The 22073-nt window shown below is 49.9% G+C and overlaps 1 protein-coding gene across 2 annotated transcripts in view; it reads left to right on the forward strand.

Annotated features, from left to right (window-relative positions):
• Positions 1–18298, forward strand: part of WLS (Wnt ligand secretion mediator) — a 35170-nt gene extending 16872 nt beyond the window's left edge. For both annotated transcript variants that reach the window (XM_065673057.1, XM_065673058.1), the window contains exons 3-12: positions 6601–6725; positions 7798–7959; positions 9278–9414; positions 10167–10335; positions 10521–10618; positions 10728–10791; positions 11522–11665; positions 13217–13300; positions 14405–14558; positions 15147–18298. In XM_065673057.1, the coding sequence (XP_065529129.1) occupies positions 6601–6725; positions 7798–7959; positions 9278–9414; positions 10167–10335; positions 10521–10618; positions 10728–10791; positions 11522–11665; positions 13217–13300; positions 14405–14558; positions 15147–15256 (1247 nt within the window). In that variant the 3' untranslated portion in view covers positions 15257–18298. The remainder of the gene's footprint in view (positions 1–6600; positions 6726–7797; positions 7960–9277; positions 9415–10166; positions 10336–10520; positions 10619–10727; positions 10792–11521; positions 11666–13216; positions 13301–14404; positions 14559–15146) is intronic.
• The last annotated feature ends 3775 nt before the right edge of the window (positions 18299–22073 follow it).

Here is a 22073-nt window from a genome sequence, read left to right on the forward strand (position 1 = left end):
AAAAAGTATCATCATTAAGATGAGTTAAATATGAGATTGTATAAAGCTTATATACGTGTTCTCTCTGCATTTTAGAGATAATTAGAAAGATAAGAGTAGCTTTGTAAGGTTATTAAGGCTTCAGCTTCTTAGACTTCAATAAGTAGTTGTGCTTAGAGAAACAACTCTTTGTTCTGAAGCTGTTTAAAGTCAAACCACTGAGCTGGAGCCAGTACCTGGCTGAGCACCTGCGAGCAGGTTGCTAAGATGCTAAACAAGCTCTTGAAAATTCAAGGCCAGGTTGGACACAGGGGCTTGGAGCAAGCTGCTCCAGTGGAAGGGGTCCCTGCCCGTGGCAGGGGTTGGGGCTGGAGGAGCTTTAAGGTCCCTTCTGACACAAACCAGGCTGGGTCTGATTCTAGTGTTTCTCCTCAGTGTGGGGAACCTTTTCAGGTCAGTATTTGTGTTCCATGACTTCAAAGGTGGGAGCTGGTTTTGAGCTTTAAACGCAGAAGAGCTTGTCTTGGGCCACCCTCTGGGTACTAAAGGCAAGTTTTGGGGTGAGCTCTGCCACTTTGCAGCGGGGAAGAGCTCCGTTTCTGGTCATTATCAGTTCAGTAGCTGCTGGTGGGTTTTCTAAGCAGCATTTGCAGACAAGGGACTTTAATACTTCTTATGGTGTGAGCTTGCTTGACACATCTTGAAGGTTTTCCCTCCTGGACTGAAGAAAGTACTTGCAAGTGCTGTTTTCCTACACTTTGTGCCAAGCTGAACCAAATGTAAATGAAGTGTAAAATTTAAGCAACCAGTGAGTAACGTGGTTGTTGGTTGCTAGATTGTGCTCTGAGAGGTTATACACTATTAAACTAAATCTTGTTAAGCCAAAATAATTGCATTTGTCTCTGTATCTTGCTGCTAACTTTGCATCAGTGTAAGAACTTCATCAATGGGGTGATTGGAATTAGCTCCTCAAGAGGCAACACTGAAGATGTGAAACACCAACCATGTGAAATAACCTCATTTCTTCTCTTAAACTGACAATTCCAGCTTCTTCTCCCTTAAGCTTCGAGTGACCTCAAAGCCAGCAGTCATCCTGCTGGAGTCAGTGCCAGCAGGGGCTGGTGCCAAACCAGGGATGGCTCCTGGAAGGCGTTGCAGTGTTAAAGCCTCTGCCAGTCACCCTCGTAATGACCGTCTTGAAGCTGTTCAGATCATCTAGGAAAGCAGTGCTGCCTGCTAACTGCAGATGCTCTTACCCGCCTGAAGCTGCTGCCTGCTCCCTGGGGACACATCCTGGTCTCCGCTGGCTCCCAGAACCCTGCAGCATGGTCCAAAGATGTTAAAGTCAATTTGAGGCTTGCAGGGGCCAGGCATCCTGTAACATCCTGTGGGATTGGCACTTGGAGGAGGAGAAACCAGCCTTTATCACATTCATCTTGGAAACTTGCTCTGGAGTTCCTTAATGCAGATGTTCAGGAATGATTTTGAAATGCTGATGTTTTAAAAATGCAGATGTTAAGAAGCTGAGCTACTTCCCTTGTGTTTATGGAGTCCCAGACTGGTTTGGGTTGAAGGGAGCTTAAAGCTTATCCAGTCCCAATCCCCTGCCACGGGCAGGGACCCCTTCCACTGGAGCAGCTTGCTCCAAGCCCCTGTGTCCAACCTGGCCTTGAGCACTGCCAGGGATGGGGCAGCCACAGTTCTGTTTAACATCCTTAGCTGGAGCAGGGCCCTGGGGGCTGTTGGCTCCCTGGCTACCAGAGGCTTTAGGAGCCCCTAGAGGTGGGCTCATCCTGCCTCAGTTTAACTTTGTGGAAAAGTAAACCTGAAACTGCTGACCATTTAATTGCCATCCGGGAAAGCGACATCCCTAAGGACAAAGTGCTGGGCATCAGGTAATGACACCTTTATGTATCAGATGGCATAAAGCACGGAGGGGCCTTTACAGACTTTCACTGTAAAAAAAGCTCAGTGTTTTCATCTCTCTTTCCATCTAGTGAGCTTAAAATGTAGTGAGATGTCTCCTGGTTTCTTTGCAGTTGGAAAGCCCTTGTGCACAGTGGGCTGGCCGAGCACTGTAGACTCCTGTTCAAGTTCAGCCCATTTTGGTCTCCTTGGAGGGTTTTGTAGTTTTAGAGAGCTGGTGAAGCATGGGAATGCAATGCAAATAATTCTAGTGTTTCCTCTGTTCCCTTGCATATGATCCTTTCCAGACAGCTGCATTAGTATGCAGATGGCACAGAGCCACCTTCTGAAACAACTTCTCTATTTTTAGCCCATTGTACAGTGAGTAAAGCCATCCTGTGTGAATGTCACACAGCAAAGTGAATCATGGAAAAGATCCTGGGCACCGAATGTGTGGCAGTAAAATGCCACTGTGAAAAAATACACTGGTGCTCAGAGCATGGCAGGTACTGGGGAGCCCCTCACTGCAGGGGCATAGCTCTGACCTGCTCCAGAGCATCTCTAGAGGTGAGACCCCCCCGCAGCCCTGATCCAGCTCTGGGGCAGCAGCACAAGAGGGACGTGGAGCTGCTGGAGCGAGGGCAGAGGAGGCCACGGAGCTGCTGCGAGGGCTGGAGCAGCTCTGCTCTGGAGCCAGGCTGAGAGAGCTGGGCTGGGGCAGCCTGGACAAGAGAAGGCTCCTGAAGGGGAGACCTGAGAGCAGCTCCAGTGCCTAAAGGGGCTGCAGGGAACCTGGAGAGGGGCTTGGGACAAGGGCCTGTAGGGCCAGGCCAAGGGGAATGGCTTGAACCTGCCCGAGGGGAGACTGAGCTGAGCTCTTAGGCAGAAGCTCTTGCCTGGGAGGGTGCTGAGGCGCTGGCACAGGGTGCCCAGAGAAGCTGTGGCTGCCCCATCCCTGGCAGTGCTCAAGGCCAGGTTGGACACAGGGGCTTGGAGCAAGCTGCTCCAGTGGAAGGGGTCCCTGCCCGGGGCAGGGGTTGGAGCTGGATGGGCTTTAAGCTCCTTTCCAACACAAACCATTTGATGTTTCTATGGTTCCATGTGTAGCCTTGCACCTGGAGACTTAGCAAGAAAGCTCAAAGCTGGAACCCAGCAGGAGTGTGTCTTCTCATCGTTCATACCTGGAATACTTAATCACCTAAACAAACCTGTCTTGTCTCTGTAGGACTTTTAATCTTATCCAGTGATACTGGTGAGGCTGCCACTCGGCACTTGAGCTGCTGATACCAGAAGCAGTTCTCCTGGCTCCAAGTAATCTAGATGTCATCCACAAGATCTATGCAGGCAAAGCTAATCTGGAGCGTGCCATGGGGAGCTGCGCTGACATGGTCCTTGAGAGATGAAGCTTCCTGGCATGGGGCTTTTCATCTCTTGGTACTGAATAGGGCAGAAATTTCTACCTTGATCATCATGTGTGGAGGAACTGAATAACTGCTTTCCTCAACATGTTGGCCTCTGAGGAGCTTAGCACAGGTTTGCAGTGGTGGTTTCTCTTTATTCATGTCTTTTACCTTTTCTGCTGTGGCTCAGCCTTGAATGGTTAAAATAGTCTGATCTTTCAGTACTTCCAGAAGTAAAGACTGGCTTCACTGTGAGTCCTTGCCTCTTGCTCCGCTGTTTTAATAGTAAATAACACTGGTTTCAAACACCTTTCTTGTGTCTTGGAACGAAGCATGGTGGAACATCAGCTGCTGCTTTTCTCCCTTCTCCCTGTGTATATATTTATGTGTATATATGTATATACACACATATTTATATGTATTTTATGGTGACAGTCTCAAAGGGTCTTTGTACACTCCTCTTTCTACGGGGGGGCATTACCCAAATGCAGAGACTGATGGAAATTCAGAGGGAGGTTCTATTCCACCAGCCTGTAAAGGCCCACACCAGCACATCTTCTGCCTTCTGCTTTTCATACTCGATGGCAACAGCAACATTTGGGTTGCAAAGAAGAAATAATGAAAGCTGTTTTTGTTGGATTCAATCCCAAGCATTCTGCTTGGTTTTATGGCTTCTGAAATGAAGTTTGTAGCTCTTTGTAGCTAGGCCAAGTTTAACTCTATGTTCCCATTTATCTGTTTTGCTGGTCTTCTAAATAGTGGATCTGAGATGGCAAATTCATGTTTCATGGCACCCTGACTAATGGCTGCTGTGGAAAGGAGCCTGGCACCAGTCTGGGTGCTATTGATCATGTGTGGAAAGAAACGAAATGCTCAGAAAAACCTTGATGCATCCACATCAGATACATAATGGAGCCACCTTCAAACACTGTATAAATAGCATGTCTGGACCACAGATACCATCCACACCCCTTCCCATCTTTTGGGGTGAGTGTGCCACATTGCCCCAGCAAAAATGTAGCTGAAGAAGACGACAAATACGTGGGACCCTCAGGGCTTGAGAAACTCCTGCTTGCTCCTAGACATGACACAGCCTCCCTGAAGGACTGATGGAGACCAAATTGCGTTCAGAGCTGAACTTCAAAGCTCATCAAGGCTTGATGTGTCTTTGCAGCCGGTCCCATGTGCTGCCAGGAGAGCAGCCAGCCCTGTGCCCATGCAGAGGGCTCCTGGTGCAGACCTATGGGTGTTGATATTGGGGAAGCCTTTCACATCCTTATGGGATGGAGCATGTTGGTGTCTGGCTGTGCAGTGACACAGCCCTAGTGGAATGTGTGTGTGGCTCAGATTAGATCCACAGAGGCATTTCTGACCTCCTGAGCTCAAAGTGTGCCACAAGCTTGAAAGGGTGAGCGGTTTGCAGTGAGAGCAGTGCTGGATCGGTGGCGCAAGTGGTTCCGTTGCCATTTTCCAACACTTCTCTATGGATCATGGTTCCGTAGCCATCTAGTAATGCTTTTCCATAGCTTTCCCAACAGCTGTAGCTTTCAGAGTGTGCTGGTCTATGAAAAGAGGCTAGGTTGAAGCATGCATATGCTCGTTTCAGAACATGTTTCTCTTTCAGAACCTTCCCTGGGATCTGTGCCTGGTGAATAGGAGGGTTTTACATCTGCTAGAGCTGGTACAGACTTGCCTTGGGTTTTAAAGCATGTTTATGTGTTGCTCCTTGGCAGCCTTCAACTGTAATTCATGAACTTGCTCAGTTATGGCACTTAAATAAGCCTGTTCCAGCCTCGTTTCCTTCTTGCAGCAGCAGCCTCTTGGGAGCCTCCTAGCAAGAGCATATCTAAAAGCAGTTGTGCTCCCTGTGACACATCCAGGAGAGGATGAGCTGCCTGCTCCCATGCACGCTTGACGTGGTGACCTTACACATAAGCTCAGTGTGTGTTCACGCATGTGCACACTGGTGCATCTGTAAAGGCAGGAACAAATCGGTGCCGGTGTGGATGTGGAGGGGAGGGTTTCAAAAGTCTGACGGAGAATGGCTTGAGCTGACCACCACACACAGAAAACGCCACCTCCAGCATGTGTGGCTGCTCCCGAGGGGCTTTCCAGCAAGGCCAGCACAGCTAAAGTCTTTTAATTAAAGGGGTTTAATTAATTAATTAAATTAATTTAAAGGGTTTTAAATTTCTTCTTAAAGGAGGTTTGAGTAGCGTGCTCTTACTCTGGGGGCCCTGGCTTATCTCTGAAGAGCAGAGGATCCAAGTTCTGGACAATTCTGAAGCAATTTATACTTTTGGTGATGAGTTATGACTCTGCCCAGCAGTGCCTTTCCCTGCTTCCTTCCTTCCCGTCCACCCAAAGATCCCAGTGACCCTTTTTGTTCCCTTCATTTAACATCTCTTTGGTAGAATGCATCTTGTTGTTAAGGGGCATGTTCTAGACCTTCAAGATGTTAGGCTTCAGTGTTTATGGATGATGTGCTTGCAGCCAGAAGAAACACAAGGTTACATTAATAGATGGCTTTGTTCATTTAGGCATGACAACAGAAGTGCCCCATCCCTGCAGGTGTTGCCCCATCCCTGGCAGTGCTCAAGGCCAAGTTGGATGGGGCTTGGAGCAAGCTGCCCCAGTGGAAGGTGTTCCTGCCCATGGCAGGGGTTGGAACTGGGTGAGCTTTAAGGTCCCTTCAGCCCCAACCATTCTATGATAGTTGCATGCCTTCTGCTTTCTATAGCTCATCTAACCAGCCAGAGTTATGTACTTCATCATTTTTGTCGTTTCCTATAAACACTCTTTCAGTGTTGATTTAAGCAAATCCTATGATGTGAAATAGTTGCTTCCTGAAGCAGAAGGACGTACTGCGCACCTTGTGTTACCTGCAGAAGGTCTATATAGAAGCCTGTCTTTATTATCCCTCAGCCAGCCCCGGTGAAGAAGCTGTTGGGTTGCTTTTGGCTTACTCTGTCTCTGCAGCTGTCTGGGCTCCAGTTCTACACGAATTATTATTTCGAATGCTATATGAATAAATAATGCTGCTCACCCACAACCATAACATAAGCTGTAAGTCATGGTACATTAGGAGGATCTCAGACCTTTATGACCAGTGAAGATCCTTCCTTCTCTGCTGGAAAGGAGATAAACGTTTTGAAAAGGGTGATTTCATCTGTATTGTTTTGAATGCAAAATCTTCCACTCCCCTCCATAGCTGTGGGTCTCTGTAAGGTCCTCTCTGTGTCTACAGGCTCTGGTACCCATCTGATCCTCTGTACCTTTCCTCTCTGACAAACCTGATGTCTCCTTACTCTTGCAGAAGAGAATGCAGAGATCACCCTGGATGTGTCACTGGCGTATCGTGATGACATGTTTGATGACTGGAAGGAAATAGCACATGCAATAGAGATCAGGAAGCTGAAATGCACCTTTGGCTCACCAAAAGTAAGGGGTTTTGATGATGCTGGAGGTGGGGGCTGTAGATTATGTTGGGAGTTGTCTTCCTTTCCTCCTTGGTGCTTCCTAGAAGCATGGAATTGTTCAATCATAACTTAAAAATGTGTCAGCTCAAAACCTGTGAAAACCTGATGTGCTCCATGTGCAATTGGTCCTGTCTGGTGATACAAGAGAAGGGGGTGAAGCTGGGGGTAGACTTACAACTGTAAGGAAGAAGAGGTGTGAGGTGTTGCAGAGGTGCTGTCTGCAACAAAAATGCTTTGAGCATTATGTACCCCAAACCATCTTAGAGAACTCAGACCTTTCCTTCTTGTGCTTGTGGTGAACACAACTTTATTACAGGAGTGGTGGGGATATAGTCCCAGGGACACTGCAGCGCTCCAGGAACCCGGAGAAGTTTGTTAGAATAGCTTCTCAATGCCCCAGGCTCCAAGGCTTAGGGGCAGCAAGCACAGCCAGAGGAGAACAGCACCTTGTTTAAATCCACGTTTCTTCCTGTGCTGCAGACTGTAATTCCAGTGCTTAAATTAATCTGGCGTCTCTTCCCCAGGCCCTGGTTTTCAGCTCTGTCTTCTCCCATTTCACAGTCCCTTTCAGCAACCCACTTACATCTCCAGTGACACTTGTACCCTTGCATACAGCCACATCTATGCAGTGATTACATCTGAGGTACAGAGAGGAGCATTGCTAGTAAAACAGGACTTAAACTCCACATCAAGATACGTGTGAGGGAGCTGCATCTTTTGTTTGGGCTTAAGTGATGCTGCTGAGGGAGGAAGCTTGGATCCCAACATAGTCTTTCATCTTGAGAGGCTCCTTTGACTCTGGGGAGTATTCAAGAGCCTGAAAGGTGAACCTGCTCTTGACTCTGACCCAAACCAACAAAACCCTTGAAGAATGTCCCCAAGCCACTGTCTGTCACAGGCATTCCCTGGGAAGGTTGGAATTGGCAAACAGGCTCTCAGTGCTAGGAGTGGTCCCACTGTTAGGGTTTTGCAGACGCTCCCAATGGAGGGAGCCCATCCAAGGCTGACCACAGCGTTCTGTGCCCTTTCTCTAGACCCTGGAGTCCGAGGGCCGTCACTATGACTGTGACTTCCTGCCCTTCATGGAGATCGGCAGCGTGGCTCACAAGTACTACCTGCTCAACATCCGCCTGCCTGTGAACGAGAGGAAGGGCATTAACGTGGGCATCGGGGAGATCAAGGACATCCGCCTCGTGGTAAGTGCCTGACCTGCTTCTGTCTGTGGTCTGCCTGAGGGCTCCTCTGATCCACAGCGAGGTCCTGCTCTTCATCATGGGCAGCTCCTGCCGGCAGATGTGACCTCCCTCCTTCCCAAGGGATGCGCTCATTGACTGCTCTCTTCTGAGGAGCCCTCCCCAAGCCTGGAGCAGGGCCACCCTCCTGCACTGCCCTGGGATCACCTCCGTGGCTCCGGGAGCTCCCCTATGTCCTCTCCTCGCCACCACAGACTGGTTTGAGTGATGAGTCCTCCATCTGATTAAGCCCTGCCTCTTATGGATTGGAGCTCAGGAAGGAACAGGCCAGCAGGGCTCAGAGGGGACCTGGTCTCTCTTGGCGTTGGCTATGGCCATGCAGATGTTTGGGTTGGCTGTCAGCTGTCCCTGCTTCTGCCCTCCCTTATGGCTGGTACTTTTCCCAGCTGGAAAACCTCCCACCACCATCCCTCTCAGCAGGATCAGTGAGCTGTGGTGACTGCAGACAGAGGTGGGAGGGATGTGTGTCTGGAGAGATGCATTCATTTGGCTGATGCTCTTCCCACTGGTGGTGACTTGGCTTCATGAGTATCTTGTTACTTGTCTGAGAGCAATTCTGCCAGCTCTCTCCGTGCTGTGTCAGTGTCCCCGTCCCGAGTGCTCTGCACCTTGTGGTAGAAGCTATGTCTCGGTATTAGTTTTCAGGACTCCTGAAGCCTGCTCAGACACCTCGGGTGCTAAATAGGAACCTGCTCCCTTTCCTGTGTTGGATAAACCACGTCCTTCAAAGAGCAGCTGCATCTTGACAGGCTGAGAAAGCTGGGGCTGTTCAGCCTGGAGAAGAGAAGCTGTGTGGAGACCTCAGAGCAGCTTCTGGTGTCTGAAGGGGGCTACAAGGATGCTGGAGAGGGACTCTTCATTAGGGACTGGAGTGATAGGGCAAGGGGTTGAACCTGCCAAGGGGAGGCTGAGCTGAGCTCTTAGGCAGAAGCTCTTCCCTGTGAGGGTGCTGAGGCGCTGGCACAGGGTGCCCAGAGAAGCTGTGGCTGCCCCATCCCTGGCAGTGCTCAAGGCCAGGTTGGACACAGGGGCTTGGAGCAAGCTGCTCCAGTGGAAGGGGTCCCTGCCCGTGGCAGGGCTTGGGGCTGGAGGAGCTTTAAGGTCTCTTCCAACACAAACCAGGCTGGGATTCTGTGATCTACGTGTGCTTACATGTACTACTGCCTACATGCCTCTCCTGTCAGATCCTCTAAGGAGGAGCATGGAGTAATGATGCTAAACCCTTTACAGCCATCGCATTCCACCCTGTTTTTTTCCTTAGGGCATCCATCAGAACGGAGGCTTTACAAAAGTGTGGTTTGCCATGAAGACCTTCCTCACACCCAGCATTTTAATCATCATGGTCTGGTACTGGAGACGGATCACACTGATGACACGTGCTCCTGTCCTGCTGGAGAAGTGAGTAGGGGCTTGTGCACTGGCTATGGTGACCCTCAAGTGAGAGCACTCTGACCAAGGTGGTTGTTGCTCCCAGAATCCATGTGTGGAGAGACAGGAATGGTCTCTTCCCTTTCCCCTCCCTCCACCCGGGCTCACTGGGAGCAGGAGACCTCGATAGCTTCTCTTCAGCCTGGAGAAGAGAAGGCTGCATGGAGACCTCAGAGCAGCCTTCCAGTATCTGAAGGGGGCCTATAGGGATGCTGGGGAGGGACTCTTCGTCAGGGACTGTAGTGACAGGACAAGGGGTAACGGGTTCAAACTTAAATAGGGGAAGTTTAGGTTGGATCTAAGGAGGAAATTCTTTCCTGTGAGGGTGGTGAGGCACTGGAATGGGTTGCCCAGGGAGGTTGTGAGCGCTCCATCCCTGGCGGTGCTCAAGGCCAGGTTGGATGAAGCCTTGTGTGGGATGGTTTAGTGTGAGGTGTCCCTGCCCATGGCAGGGGGGTTGGAACTGGATGATCTCGAGGTCCTTTCCAACCCTAACTCTTCTATGATTCTATGATTCTTGCCCATTAAACTCACAGGGAATGAGGAGCTGCGTTCGTCCACAGCTGCTCACAGGGACTCAGTCTCCCAGGGTTTGCTGGCAGAAGGTGACACTGCCCAGCAGTGCTGGGTGTTCTTGTGTTGCTCCTCATGCACAGCTTTGGCTGCTGGGGCTCTGTCCTCTCCTTGCAAGCTGGAAAGAGATTCCGTTTCTGCCCCTCCAGGGTCATCTTTGCTCTGGGAATCTCCATGACATTCATTAACATCCCCGTGGAGTGGTTTTCCATCGGATTCGACTGGACTTGGATGTTGCTCTTTGGAGACATTCGACAAGGCATTTTCTATGCCATGCTCCTGTCTTTCTGGATCATCTTCTGTGGGGAGCACATGATGGTGGGTACCACACAGGAGGGAAAGTGGCTTCCTGCCCCAATTGCAGCGATACCCTGATGAAACTCCCTTCTGCTTGTTAAGTGCTGCAAACAACATTGTGGGGCTTGCACCAGGTGAGAAGACTTCAGCCTAACTTGCTTCTCCTTTTTTTCTTCCTCCTCTCCATTTCTTGACCCTCTGATCAGGACCAGAATGAGCGGAATCGTCTCTCGGGGTACTGGAAGCAGGTTGGACCCATAGCTGTTGGCTCCTTCTGCCTCTTCATCTTTGACATGTGTGAGAGGTAGGTACACACCACAAGCTGAGGCTTCTGGCCACCTCCTGCAGCAGGGACCAGCAGGTTAAGCTTGTTGGCTTCTGTGATAGCTCAATGTTTTCTCTCCTCTTTGCAGGGGAGTGCAGCTGAAGAACCCCTTCTACAGCATCTGGACCACTGAGGTTGGCACGGAGCTGGCTGTATCCTTCACCCCTCGCTCAGGGCAGGCTCTGTCTGTGTTGGTGGGAGAGGGAGGGTGTAGGAAACCCTCCTCCTTCCGGCATTCCAGGGCTGTGAGGGGTGGGTGGGAGATGCTGGTGTCATTTGGAAGAAGCAGCCCTGGTAGGTTTGGAGCTGGTACCCCCGGGGACTGGTGCTGTGCTTGGGGAGGTCACTGCAGAGCTGAACCTCTCCAAGATGCCTGAGATTTGCAGGGAAGCATTGGGGAATTTAGGTCCTGGGGGTCATCACAATAACACCAGCACCCATGATACTTTATCCCCCAGCCTCGACAACATCTGCTTTGGGGACCTCCATTTGCTGCTATTACTCAGGCAAGCATTGCTGAGGCATTTCCATGCATTGCTCTTCCAGATCCTACTGAAAGGGCTTGTTATGCTGCCATTAATTTTGATCCCTGGGCTGAGATAAGCTAATGGGATCAGTTCTCCTTCCACAACGCCCATCCCTCTTGCAGGAGCCTCGCTGGAGCTTGTTGGCTGGCAGCAGCTTCCCAAATCTCCTTGGCAATGTCACTCAGGCAGTGTTTGGTGTGTCTGGGGTCACAGAGCCCCTGCTCCCCACCAAGCTCATCAAGTAAAAGTGCAGTTCTGACCTTTGGGATGATACTAAAAGAAGGGAATCACTTGAATAATGTTTCTGTTCTCCTTGTTCAGCTCATACCATGTTCCCTTGACTCAGGCTGCACAGATGGCCTTTATTATAGTTGCAGGAATCTGCCTGTGTCTCTATTTCCTCTTCCTGTGTTTTATGGTCTTCCAAGTGTTCAGGAACATCAGTGGGAAGCAGTCAAGCCTCCCAGCCATGAGCAAGGCTCGCCGCCTTCATTACGAGGTAATGGCCCTCCTCGCTGCACAGATTCTTTACTTTATAAATGCATTTTTGACCTGAAAGTCTATACTGAGACATTCCCTATCCGTACAGTCCTGAACTGGGAGATCTGATCTTCACCAGCTTTCTTACGCTCAAATCCCCTAAACGCCTTTTGGTTTGACTGGTGTGAAGCTTCTTCTTTGTTTGGGTCTTTATTCCCAATGGAATGCTTTAACCTGTTAGGCTATGTAAGCTCCCTCTCCTTTTCTGTCAGTACTTGCCACCTCCCAGCATACTGAACAGTGCTGGAGAACAGAAGTAAATTGCCCAAATTACCATTGAAATCACTGTAAGTTGTAAGCACATCAGGTCCTCACACCTCATTTCTCCTGTAATATTAAGGACTGTATTTAATGGAAAGTATTGCTAAGACCACCCTGTTTTCTAGGCTGTCAGTATTTTTGGGGTTGTCTTTTCCCAGCCAAGTTGCAGGAGGGAAACTGTCCTGCTAGGATCAAACTGTGACGCGTTCAGCCTACTATCCCTGCTTTTAGCCCATGATTTTGTATGTTGTTTCTGCCCTAGCTGTCTTTAACTGCTGCAAAACACAAGGAGCACACTGTAATGCTTAAGCTGAGAGTGCTTGTTGTTTCCATGGGTGATAAATATTGACACACTAATGTTGTTCTCTTAACTAATGGTCACTTCTGATATAAACAAGTCTGTTATCACCCATCAGGAATGCACATAAAAAATAGGAAATTGGAATGGAGAGAATTTCAAGCAGAAATTATGCGTCTTTCCCTTTAGCACAGGACTTGAGCTTGTATTGTGGAGCTGCTGGGGCTGTGCTCTGTGTACAGACAGCATGAATCTGATCCGGAAGAGTTAAATTAATAGTCATTTGTTGTTGCAGTGTGGCTCAGTAATTGCGCAGACACTGACATTTCCAGCAGAATTCCAGAAACAGGTTAAGAAAAACAACTCACGTGCGAAAACAAAGCAAAAAGAGCTTGTGAGTAAAATGTAAAGCCAGTGGGAGCAAGAGCAATCTGCAGTCACGTTCCCAAGCGAGTTATCCTGCAGTCCCTGTTCTTCTCTAATAGCCAGTGTAGTTTTGACAGGTGTTGGGAATTGCTGCAGTTCCCTCCCAGACAGATGTGGAGGTGAAGCACTGCCTCGTCCTGCTGAGCCAGGCAGGCTCTCCACAGATGCCTGTCCTACAGAAGCTGTGAGCTGCCTCCTAGGGAAAGCCCATGGCTTGGGCTGACCTGCCTCCTCATCCGCGTGAGCTCCTGGTAAACCAGTCACAAAGGCAAATGTAATGGAAAGGCAGAGCTGTCCAGACACGCACGCCCGGGAGCATCCGGCAGGAATGCAGACGTGTGGGGAGCGGAGAATATGACCCCGGCGCAGAGGAGTGGGTGGAGGTTGTTTTGCTTTGGGGTTTCGTGGGTTGGACCCTTTTTTTTCTTTGCCTGTATTTTAATGCTTGTCTCTTGTATATGCTAAACCCCAAACTGGGTGTTGTGGAGTCTGTTAATGTGACCAGTGACATTTCTCTCCACACAGGGGCTGATTTTTAGGTTCAAGTTCCTGATGCTCATCACCCTGGCGTGCGCAGCAATGACAGTCATCTTCTTCATCGTGAGCCAGGTGAGTGATAAAACTGCTTCCTCTAAGTACATCAACCTCCAGTTCCATAGCCACTAACAACTCAGTCGCTGATCAGACAAGATCTGCCTGTTACCAGCAGGTTTGATAACAACTTGCTGTTTAAGAAGCTGTTTTCACTTGAAGCACTGCCATAAAATTGCTCAGCCTGAAGCCTTCACAAAGGCCCCTGGCTCACGGGAAGGGTTGGGCTGTGCTGTTTGAAATATCAGCCAACAGGGTTTAAGTCATTTCTGAGAACTCGGCAAGAGTGAAAAATGTTCTGTTCACATTGAAAGGACCTGGTGGCTTTGTATGGCCACAGAGAAATACCAGAGTTCAGTCTTCCCCAGGGGGACTCTGCAGCCCTGCTGTTCTCAGCAGTAACTGGACCTGTTTATTCTGAGCCCCAAAGCCATCTCCGTACAAATGAGTTTGTGTCACTACTAAAGTGAATCTGAAGGTTTTTGTATCACTACTAAAGTGAATCTGAAGGTTTATTCCAAGTGACTTTTCAGATTGCATCTGTTTCAGAAATGTCATTTTGGAGAGAGGCTTTTGACAAGGGCCTGTAGGGACAGGACAAGCACCTCGCCACCCTCCCAGGGAAGAACTTCTGCCTAAGAGCTCATCTCAGCATCCCCTCTGGCAGGTTAAAGCCATTGCCTGTCACTAAGCTAACCTAGTTTAAGCTCATTTAGCTTTTGTCTTTCCCCCTTATGTCTGTTTTTTTTACCAGAAAGCCAACATTTCAGTGTGAACAGTCTGTACATCTTCGAGTAACATTAATAGTGATGACACTTCCTTAAACCTTGACAAATCTCCGCATGTCTGAGGCTGGTGCTGTCAGCCCAGGCCTCTCTGTGAGCCAGAAGCAGCAAGGCAGCATTCAGCACGTGAGCTTTTTGCATTATTCAGCCTGGTTTTCCTTCTATAAAAGCTCTATTTATGGAAGTGTAATGTTTTCAGGTGTAAGGAGGTTGTCTCCTAGGTACTACCCTTTAGGTGGCAAACCTTGGGGTGAAGTTGATGCTTTAGGGGATCACTTCTGTCTTTGTGCAGACTTTAGCCTTACTGACCAGCTTGTGTCTGCTTTCTCCCTGGCAGGTGACAGAAGGCCACTGGAAGTGGGGGGACATCACGATACAAGTGAACAGCGCCTTCTTCACCGGCATCTATGGGATGTGGAACCTCTACGTGTTCGCCCTCATGTTCCTGTACGCGCCATCGCACAAGAACTATGGTGAAGACCAGTCCAATGGTAAATGCCTTTAAGATCTTGAAGGCTGTCATGGCAGCAGAGTGATATAATGTGGGTGATACCTTTTGAGTATTTTGCTTTTTGGCCAAAGTGCACATTCAGCATTTTAAAATGCGATGCAAATGATAGTTTGGTTTTCCTAGCAGACATTTTAGTTAATCATAGAATCCCAGCCTGGTTTGTGTTGGAAGGGACCTTAAAGCTCATCCAGTTCCAACCCCTGCCACAGGCAGGGACCCCTTCCACTGGAGCAGCTTGCTCCAAGCCCCTGTGTCCAACCTGGCCTTGAGCATTGCCAGGGATGGGGCAGCCACAGCTTCTCTGGGCACCCTGTGCCAGCGCCTCAGCACCCTCACAGGGAAGAACTTCCTCATATCCAGTCTAAACTTCCCCTCTGTCAAGTTAAAGCCATTCCTCTTGTCCTGGGGGAATGGCTTCTTTCTAACAGGACGCATTTATAGAAACATTGCACAGTCCCTAACTCAAGTAGCTCCTGAAAGCCTGATGGGAATAAAATGGATCTTTTGCTTTCTAATTTCCAAGTATTTCATTGTGAGATGGGGCTAATGAAATCACTTTGTTTCTCAGGTGACCTGGGTGTGAACAGCGGGGAAGAGCTCCAGCTCACCACCACCATCACCCACGTGGACGGACCCACGGAGGTTTACAAGCTGGCTCGGAAGGAGGCTCAGGAGTAATGCTGAGGTGGCCTCATCGGGACCCAGACTGGGGTGGAGAGCAGAGGACAGCACAAGGCCTGTGGCAGGAGCCCTCTCCGACCTGCCTTGCTCCTCGAGCACCCCGTGCCTCGTGTGTTTCACAGAGCGTGACACCGAGCAGAGCATTTGTAAACTCTTTTTAACCTGGTGTAGTCATTTCTGGGGGGAGGGATATGTCCATTGCGTTACACTCCAGCACGTAAAAACCGGACAGAAAAGCATTAAGGTTGCAAAGTCGCCCGTTCAGATGTAGGGGAAGGGGCAGAGCTGATGTTGGGCAGTTGTTGTTTGGCTGTTGTGTACCTGTCATAAAGGTGGTGCTGATAGCTCAGGCAGGGAGCACAGATTTGGTACTTGGAGTATTTTCTTGTGTGCAACTTCAACAAGGTGTTGGTTGGGGGGAACTAACGCTTCATTGTAAGAACATTCAATTCCACCACCTATAATTGTATTGCACCTTGTTTGAGGTCTTCAGTACAGCCTTGCGGCAAACCCCTGTCACTTGAGTGAAGCAGAGCGGGGAAAAGGAGTAGCCTGTGTGTGATACATAAGATCCCAGTAGAAGCAGCAGCATGCTTTCTCAGTAGGTTTTACAGCTGTTTGTTAAATATAGGGCAGTGTAAAAACTGGATGCTTGAGCTGAGTTGCAGGAGAAAGGAGGGCTCCTGTCCTGAGTTCCCAGAGGGACTGCTCCCACAGCCTGTTCTCAGCCCCTTTGGCTTCCCTTGCTGTTGTTGTCTTCCTCTTTTTGTTATGGCTCATTCATTCTTATGTGCTTACATGCCATGGAGAAAAGAGAAGGCCACTGAGGGACAGTGTGTCCTCAGCTCCAGCGCCTCTGAGCCCGTTCTTGCACTGCTGGCATGGAGCATACTTGGCAGAGCTGGGTTCTTCCAGGGACTATTGGACTGATGTGGATATTTGGTTTCTCAGAGCAGAATCTGGCAATGAGGTCGCTCACCCCTGTGCTGTGCCTGGGCAGGTCTGGCTGCGACACTGCAGTAGGTCAGGGGAGAGGGGACTGAGCTGGGCTGGAGGCTTAAACTGGGCCATGCTGGGGACCAGCTAAGAGGAGTGTTAATGGTGTGTGAGGGAAGTAGTGTGGCCAGAAGGTTCTGTGCTGCTCCGGGCACACATTCCAGGGCCTGGAGGATCCAGAAGGCCTCAATAACTGATCCTAGTAAACATCTGTGTTAACTGCTAGTAACGTGTAACTCACCCTCCTGGTTTTGTCCCTGAAAGATAAGCATCTGCTGCTGCTGTCTGTTGGTGAAGGGTCAGAGATGAGGGAAAGAAGGGAGGCTTCCAAAGCCACACACAGTCATAGCAGGTGCCAGTCCTGGAAGAAGGAACATACTGTTCTTGGATTCTTAAAACTTCTGAAGTTGCACATCAATTGTCAGAGTATTAAGGCTGCAAAACGGAAATATAATTGGGAAATACAAGAAATGAGATGATTTATGAAACCTTAATCCATCTCTAGTGGATCTCAATGTGTGTGTCATGATGTCCAGTTAAAGCCCGTGTGTGCTGGCTTTGCTGTCACATTGGGGTTTGTGAGTGAGGGCTCTGGGCAGGAGCTGAGGCTGTGCAAGGAGGGCTGTGCTTTGCACTGGGAGGTGCTGGTTTATCCTAATTCCCACCCCAGCAAACAGCTCATGCTCAGCAATGCTGGTCCCTGCCTGCCCTGCGCACCCACCCCACTGTCTGCATGGGGCTGCTGCTGCTCCATTCAGCTCTGACCATCCCTGCCACCGTGTGAAGCATGTTAGTAACCAAATACAGCACCAGCTTTCCCTGCCTTTTGCTTTCCCTTCCCATTTTTCTGGAGATGAGTCAATACTTCAGCTGGGGTGAGGTGTTCAGATAATTCATAGAGTCCTGGAATGGTCTGGGTAGGAAGGGACCTTAAAGCTCATCCAGTCCCAACCCCAATCAGTGCCTCAGCACCCTCACAGGGAAGAGCTTCTGCCTAAGAGCTCAGCTCAGTCTCCCCTCGGGCAGGTTCAAGCCATTCCCCTTGGCCTGTCCCTACAGGCCCTTGTCCTAAAGCCCCCTCTCCAGGTTTCTTGTAGCCCTTTTAGGCACTGGAGCTGCTCTAGGGTCTCAGCAGCACATCAGCCAGGATGTGGGGTCAGAGCTGAGGAACATTGAACCCATCACTCTGGGTGAAGTCCCTCGTGTGCTGCTGTGTCTGAGCACGTGGAGTCACTGTAGGACAGAAAAAGTGCCAAGAACTACTTCAGGAAGTTAACTTTGGGTGATTTTGGGATACTTGAACTGGAACACTAATAAGTTTTTATAAGCTTGAGCTGTTTTTCTTTAAAGTGGGCTGACAGTGCCCCTGTACTGAAAGGAAATGCGGTTTAACAGAAATAAAAGGAGGGGGCACACTGACTGTACAAGGAAAAAGTGCTGCAACCACAGCTTCAACACGATAGCAAAATGTAACCTGTAAGCAATTTACACACAGAGAGTGAGCACTGGGAGGTCCAAGGATTGAATCATAGAATGGTTTGGGTTGGAAAGGACTTTAAGATCTCGTTCCAACCCCCACCAAGGAACAAGCAGTGTTCCTGCTTGCAGTAGTTGAGGTACAAAGTGAACTGAATCAACGCACATCGCCCTGTGCTCGACTTTGCAACTTTAACGTCCTTTTTTACGTTGGGTTCTTACGTGATATTTATGTTGTTCCCATAGATGTGTCCACGGTTTGTCTCAGCTTAGGGTAGCACTGTGTTTTGTAAGGGCTCCTCACAATGAGGGAGCTGCAGCTTTCAAACCAAATCGTGTGTCAAACACTAACAATCTGTTTACGGGGGGGTGTGTATGTGTGTGTGTTGGGGGGGTTTTTTACTTCCTAATTCCTCAGCCCTACTTGTATGTTTCAGAAATAGTCCCTGGCTCTTATTAAAATATATTCCTTTTTTTGGTTAGGTCGAGTTCAGTTTTTACAGAACGCTTCAAGCAGCCTGGAAAACGTGTAGTTTTGTTAATTTAAATAAAATATGCACATTGTGAGTTGTGGTGGGCCCGGGTCCCTGCCAGGGGCTGCTCTGCTGTGACCTGGCTTGCTTTTGTTTGGGCTGTCAGTTCAGGAAGCTGCAGGTCACACAACTTGTGGCTGGGGAAAACAGTTGAGCTGCTTGGACAGTTTTTGTCCCAAAGCATATCACCCTCTGGCAGCTTAAAGCCATTCCCCTTGGCCTGTCCCTACAGGCCCTTGTCCCAAGCCCCTCTCCAGGTTTCCTGCAGCCCCTTTAGGCACTGGAGCTGCTCTCAGCTCTCCCCTTAAGGAGCCTTCTCTTCTCCAGGCTGAACCAGCCCAGCTCTCTCAGCCTCTCTCATTTCCCTTCATGCTCCATGCCCTGCACTTGCTGTCCCTGTTTGCCAGCCCTGGAGCTGTTGCATCTTTGCTGTGAACTTTACATGTTGCTTTTACCCCTCTGCAATGCCAGTTTGGGCGTCCTCCATCTGCTGCTGTATTCTTTGGAGCCTGCTCTCCCCCGACTTCTTTTTCTATCGATAATCTAGGAGGAGAAAGGAGGAAAAAAATTTCCCAGGACTTGCAGGAAAATATGATGTCAACAGATCAATATCAACAGCTTGAACATCCCATTGCAGTAGGGTCTGCCTTGGCAGGCGAAAGGGAACCGGGTGGCTGTGTCTCAGGCAGAGCCCGTGGCTCCGTCTCTGCAGCCTCCGTTGGCTACAGCCTCTGTGCCTCAGCAAGGCACCGGCGCTGCTCGGAGCCAAGCCAGCGGCGGAGCCGCGCGTTCGGGACCTGATGCATTTCAAAAGGGCAGGTTCATGCCTTGTCGGTAAGTGTAAAACCACCGCCTGCTCCACCCGGCCCCTCCGGCTCGCTGCGCACCGCGGCTCCCGGCTGGCTGCGGCGCAGCCGTACCCCGGCAGGCCTTTGCTGCCCTCTGCCGCCGCCACAAGCCGCCGCTCGGAAGCTTTAAGAGCAAATCCCTCACCTCCGGAAAGGTGGGAATCCGCGGATGTCGAAGTTCCCGTTAGCTCCAAGGTGATGCGCGGGGTCCAAGCGGTCTCAAGAGCTTCGTGCTTCTGTGGGCAGGGACATGGTGGGGAGTGGGGGAAACTACCCAAGAGTCTAGAAGGCTGCCCGGTGGTGCTATGGGCAGCCAAATCAGAAGGGAAATGGGTTGTGATAGACTTCTGTGGGTGAGCTGGGGACCTTAAAAAAGGTCAGCAAATGTCTTTGGTTGGAACAGTTTAACTGTTGGTTTTTGCTCTTAAATGGTTTTTGTGTCTTCTTCAAAGTCTGGGACTGGAGTCCTGGCTCCAAAGCTGGTTTGTGGCTGAAGAGCTGAGCAAGGAGCTGCAGAGATTCCAGTGCGGGGATGGATCTGACCCTTGTTACCCAGCTTCAAAATGGAAGAAACAGCTTGGGACTGGGCGAGTTGGAGTGTCCCAGTGGTGACCTGAACCTCTCATAGCATCACAGAACGGGTTGGGTTGGAAAGAACCTTAAAGACCCTCCAGTTCCAACCCCCAGAGCTGGATCAGGACTGCAGGGGGCAGGATCCCCTCCCTGAGCTGCTGCTCACGCTCTGGGGGTGCAGCCCAGCACACGGGGGGGGGGTGGTGTTTGGGCTCAATCGCTCACTGAAGCTGGGTCATGGGGAGCTTCTCCTCACCCAACACCCCCAAGTCCTTCTCCTTAGGGTTAATAGCTGTATTCTTAAAAACGTCCTATCCTTTGGCTGGTTCATTATCTCAGGTCAAGGGCAGTTTATATCCAGGATGAGATACTTGTGTGCTCTTCTGGTTTTCCATCCTCATTTTGTGGAGCTTAAATCTCTCCCGTGTTTCCAGAGGAAGGGCACCCTTCCAGGTACAGAGGAGCTCACTCATGAGATGGATGTTCTGCCTCTAAAACAGATAAGCCACTGTGGAACATTTCCTAATCAACATCATACAGGCGGAACAGCTCTCCCAAGTCTCAGCATTACCAGTAAGAGCCACCCTTTCTGATAAGCACCACTGACACATCCTCTGGTTTAATACTAATTTATGTAATTCCAGGGGAAAATCCCTTTTCTGCCTCCAGCTGCTGTGTCACACCTCTCCACAGTGACATTCAAAGCAATCTTAAGAAGGCGGATGTACTGGTTGTGAATATCAACTATCTCCCACAAGAGAAGGAAAGCTTTGGTGAGCTCCAAAGGGAAAGCAATGGAAATGGAGCAGCAGGAGGACAAAGCAGGATGGATGCCCTGCTCCCATGTCACTGAGACATTCTCCAGCAAGACCATGAGGGCCTCTGGGAGCTGGTAGTGGTGTGCTATGCCTCAGCGATGCCCAAAGATTGGACAGCTAAAGCAAGGCTCTCCCTGTACCCCAGAAGCTGACCTGCATGATTTCAGCCATGTGGATCCAGGTTGAAGTTAAGACCCTGCAGCCTCCCTCCTCTCCAAAGGAAGCTGATGAAGTTTGGTCAGGTGTTCCCCATGCTTGCTAAGCAATGGAAAAGGAGGATTTACTACCCTTAATGTGGATAGAAAAGCAGTGAGGAGCACTGCCTGGGCTGGGTAACCCACGAAAGCTCTTGTGCAATCCCTGCGAGTCCCAAGGGATTCCCGGCTTAACAGAAACAATCCCTGGCAAAATCACTCTAGGAAAGAGACCTGATGATCTTCAGCCATCCCTTCTGCTGTCCTGCACCACCGCACAGCTCCAGGAGCTCCTCAGGCAGTTTTGGGGGTAGCAGCAGCAGCTCCCCAGGCAAAGCAGCACCCGGTGCCTCACCCCTGCTCCCTCTGGGCTCTGCTTTACAAAAGGCTCTCACAAACAGCCCATTTCCATTGAAAGCTTCCACTTAACATTTCTCTGGTTGCTGCCAGCTCCATCCCGAGCAAACCCTGTCCAAGAGCAGGGCACTGAGCCAGCACCTTTAAGCTCCTCGGTCAGTCTGTCCCATGCAGGACAGTGGTACCGCACAGCACGAGTCTTTCCTCTCCATCCTTTCTCCAGGGAGGCTGGAGACCTTCCCACTCTTGCCTCTGCCAAGTTGACTCACAGCTCCTTTCCTACTGTTCTTACTGGAGGAGAGTCACGAATCCTTCCCAGAACAGGAGCCTATTGGCTTTTCATATCACATTACTTATCAAATACCTCTCCCAAAGAGCTGCCTCCAGGCTCGGTTCTGTGCCCAGGGAGGTAGGACATAGCTGAGCCTTGCTCAGCTGCCTCCTGTGGGCAAAACACAGCCACTGGGATGGGAGAGACCTGCCAAAATGGGTGAGATCCCAGGCTGAATCCCTAATTGGGCGCAGATGGACAGTAACTGAGGAATGGTAACCCACCCAAAACCATGGAGAGCCTAGAAAATGTCTGAATGTGGGCTATCTGCCTTTGAGCACACGTGGCTAGCTGAGATAGGATAGTTAGCGTTTCATTATGGTTAATAAATACCTCGTAAACACCAGAAATGATGGGGTTTAAATCAGTCCTGGAAATCCCCATGAACTGCAGGATTCAGGCAAAGTGAATGATGTGCAGGTTATGCAGCTTGCTGTGAGCAAGTCCTGCCCGGAGAGAGAACCATCACAACAGCCGCATGAGGGGCAGGAATTGTTTTCCAGCAAAGGGAAGGCGAGAGGTGATTAAATCTTGTGAGCTAACAGCAGCAGATGGAGTATGTGGGACCTGGTGCCTGTTACAGTGGCTTGTGGGTTTGCCAGCACTTAAAAACCACAGCAAAGGTGGGTGAAAAGGGGCAGCTGTTCCAGATGGACATGAGCATCGCCTGGATTAAAAAGGGAGAGAA

This window comes from Lathamus discolor, chromosome 3 (assembly GCF_037157495.1).
Source record: "Lathamus discolor isolate bLatDis1 chromosome 3, bLatDis1.hap1, whole genome shotgun sequence".
In the NCBI taxonomy this organism is placed as follows: Eukaryota; Metazoa; Chordata; class Aves; order Psittaciformes; family Psittacidae; genus Lathamus; species Lathamus discolor.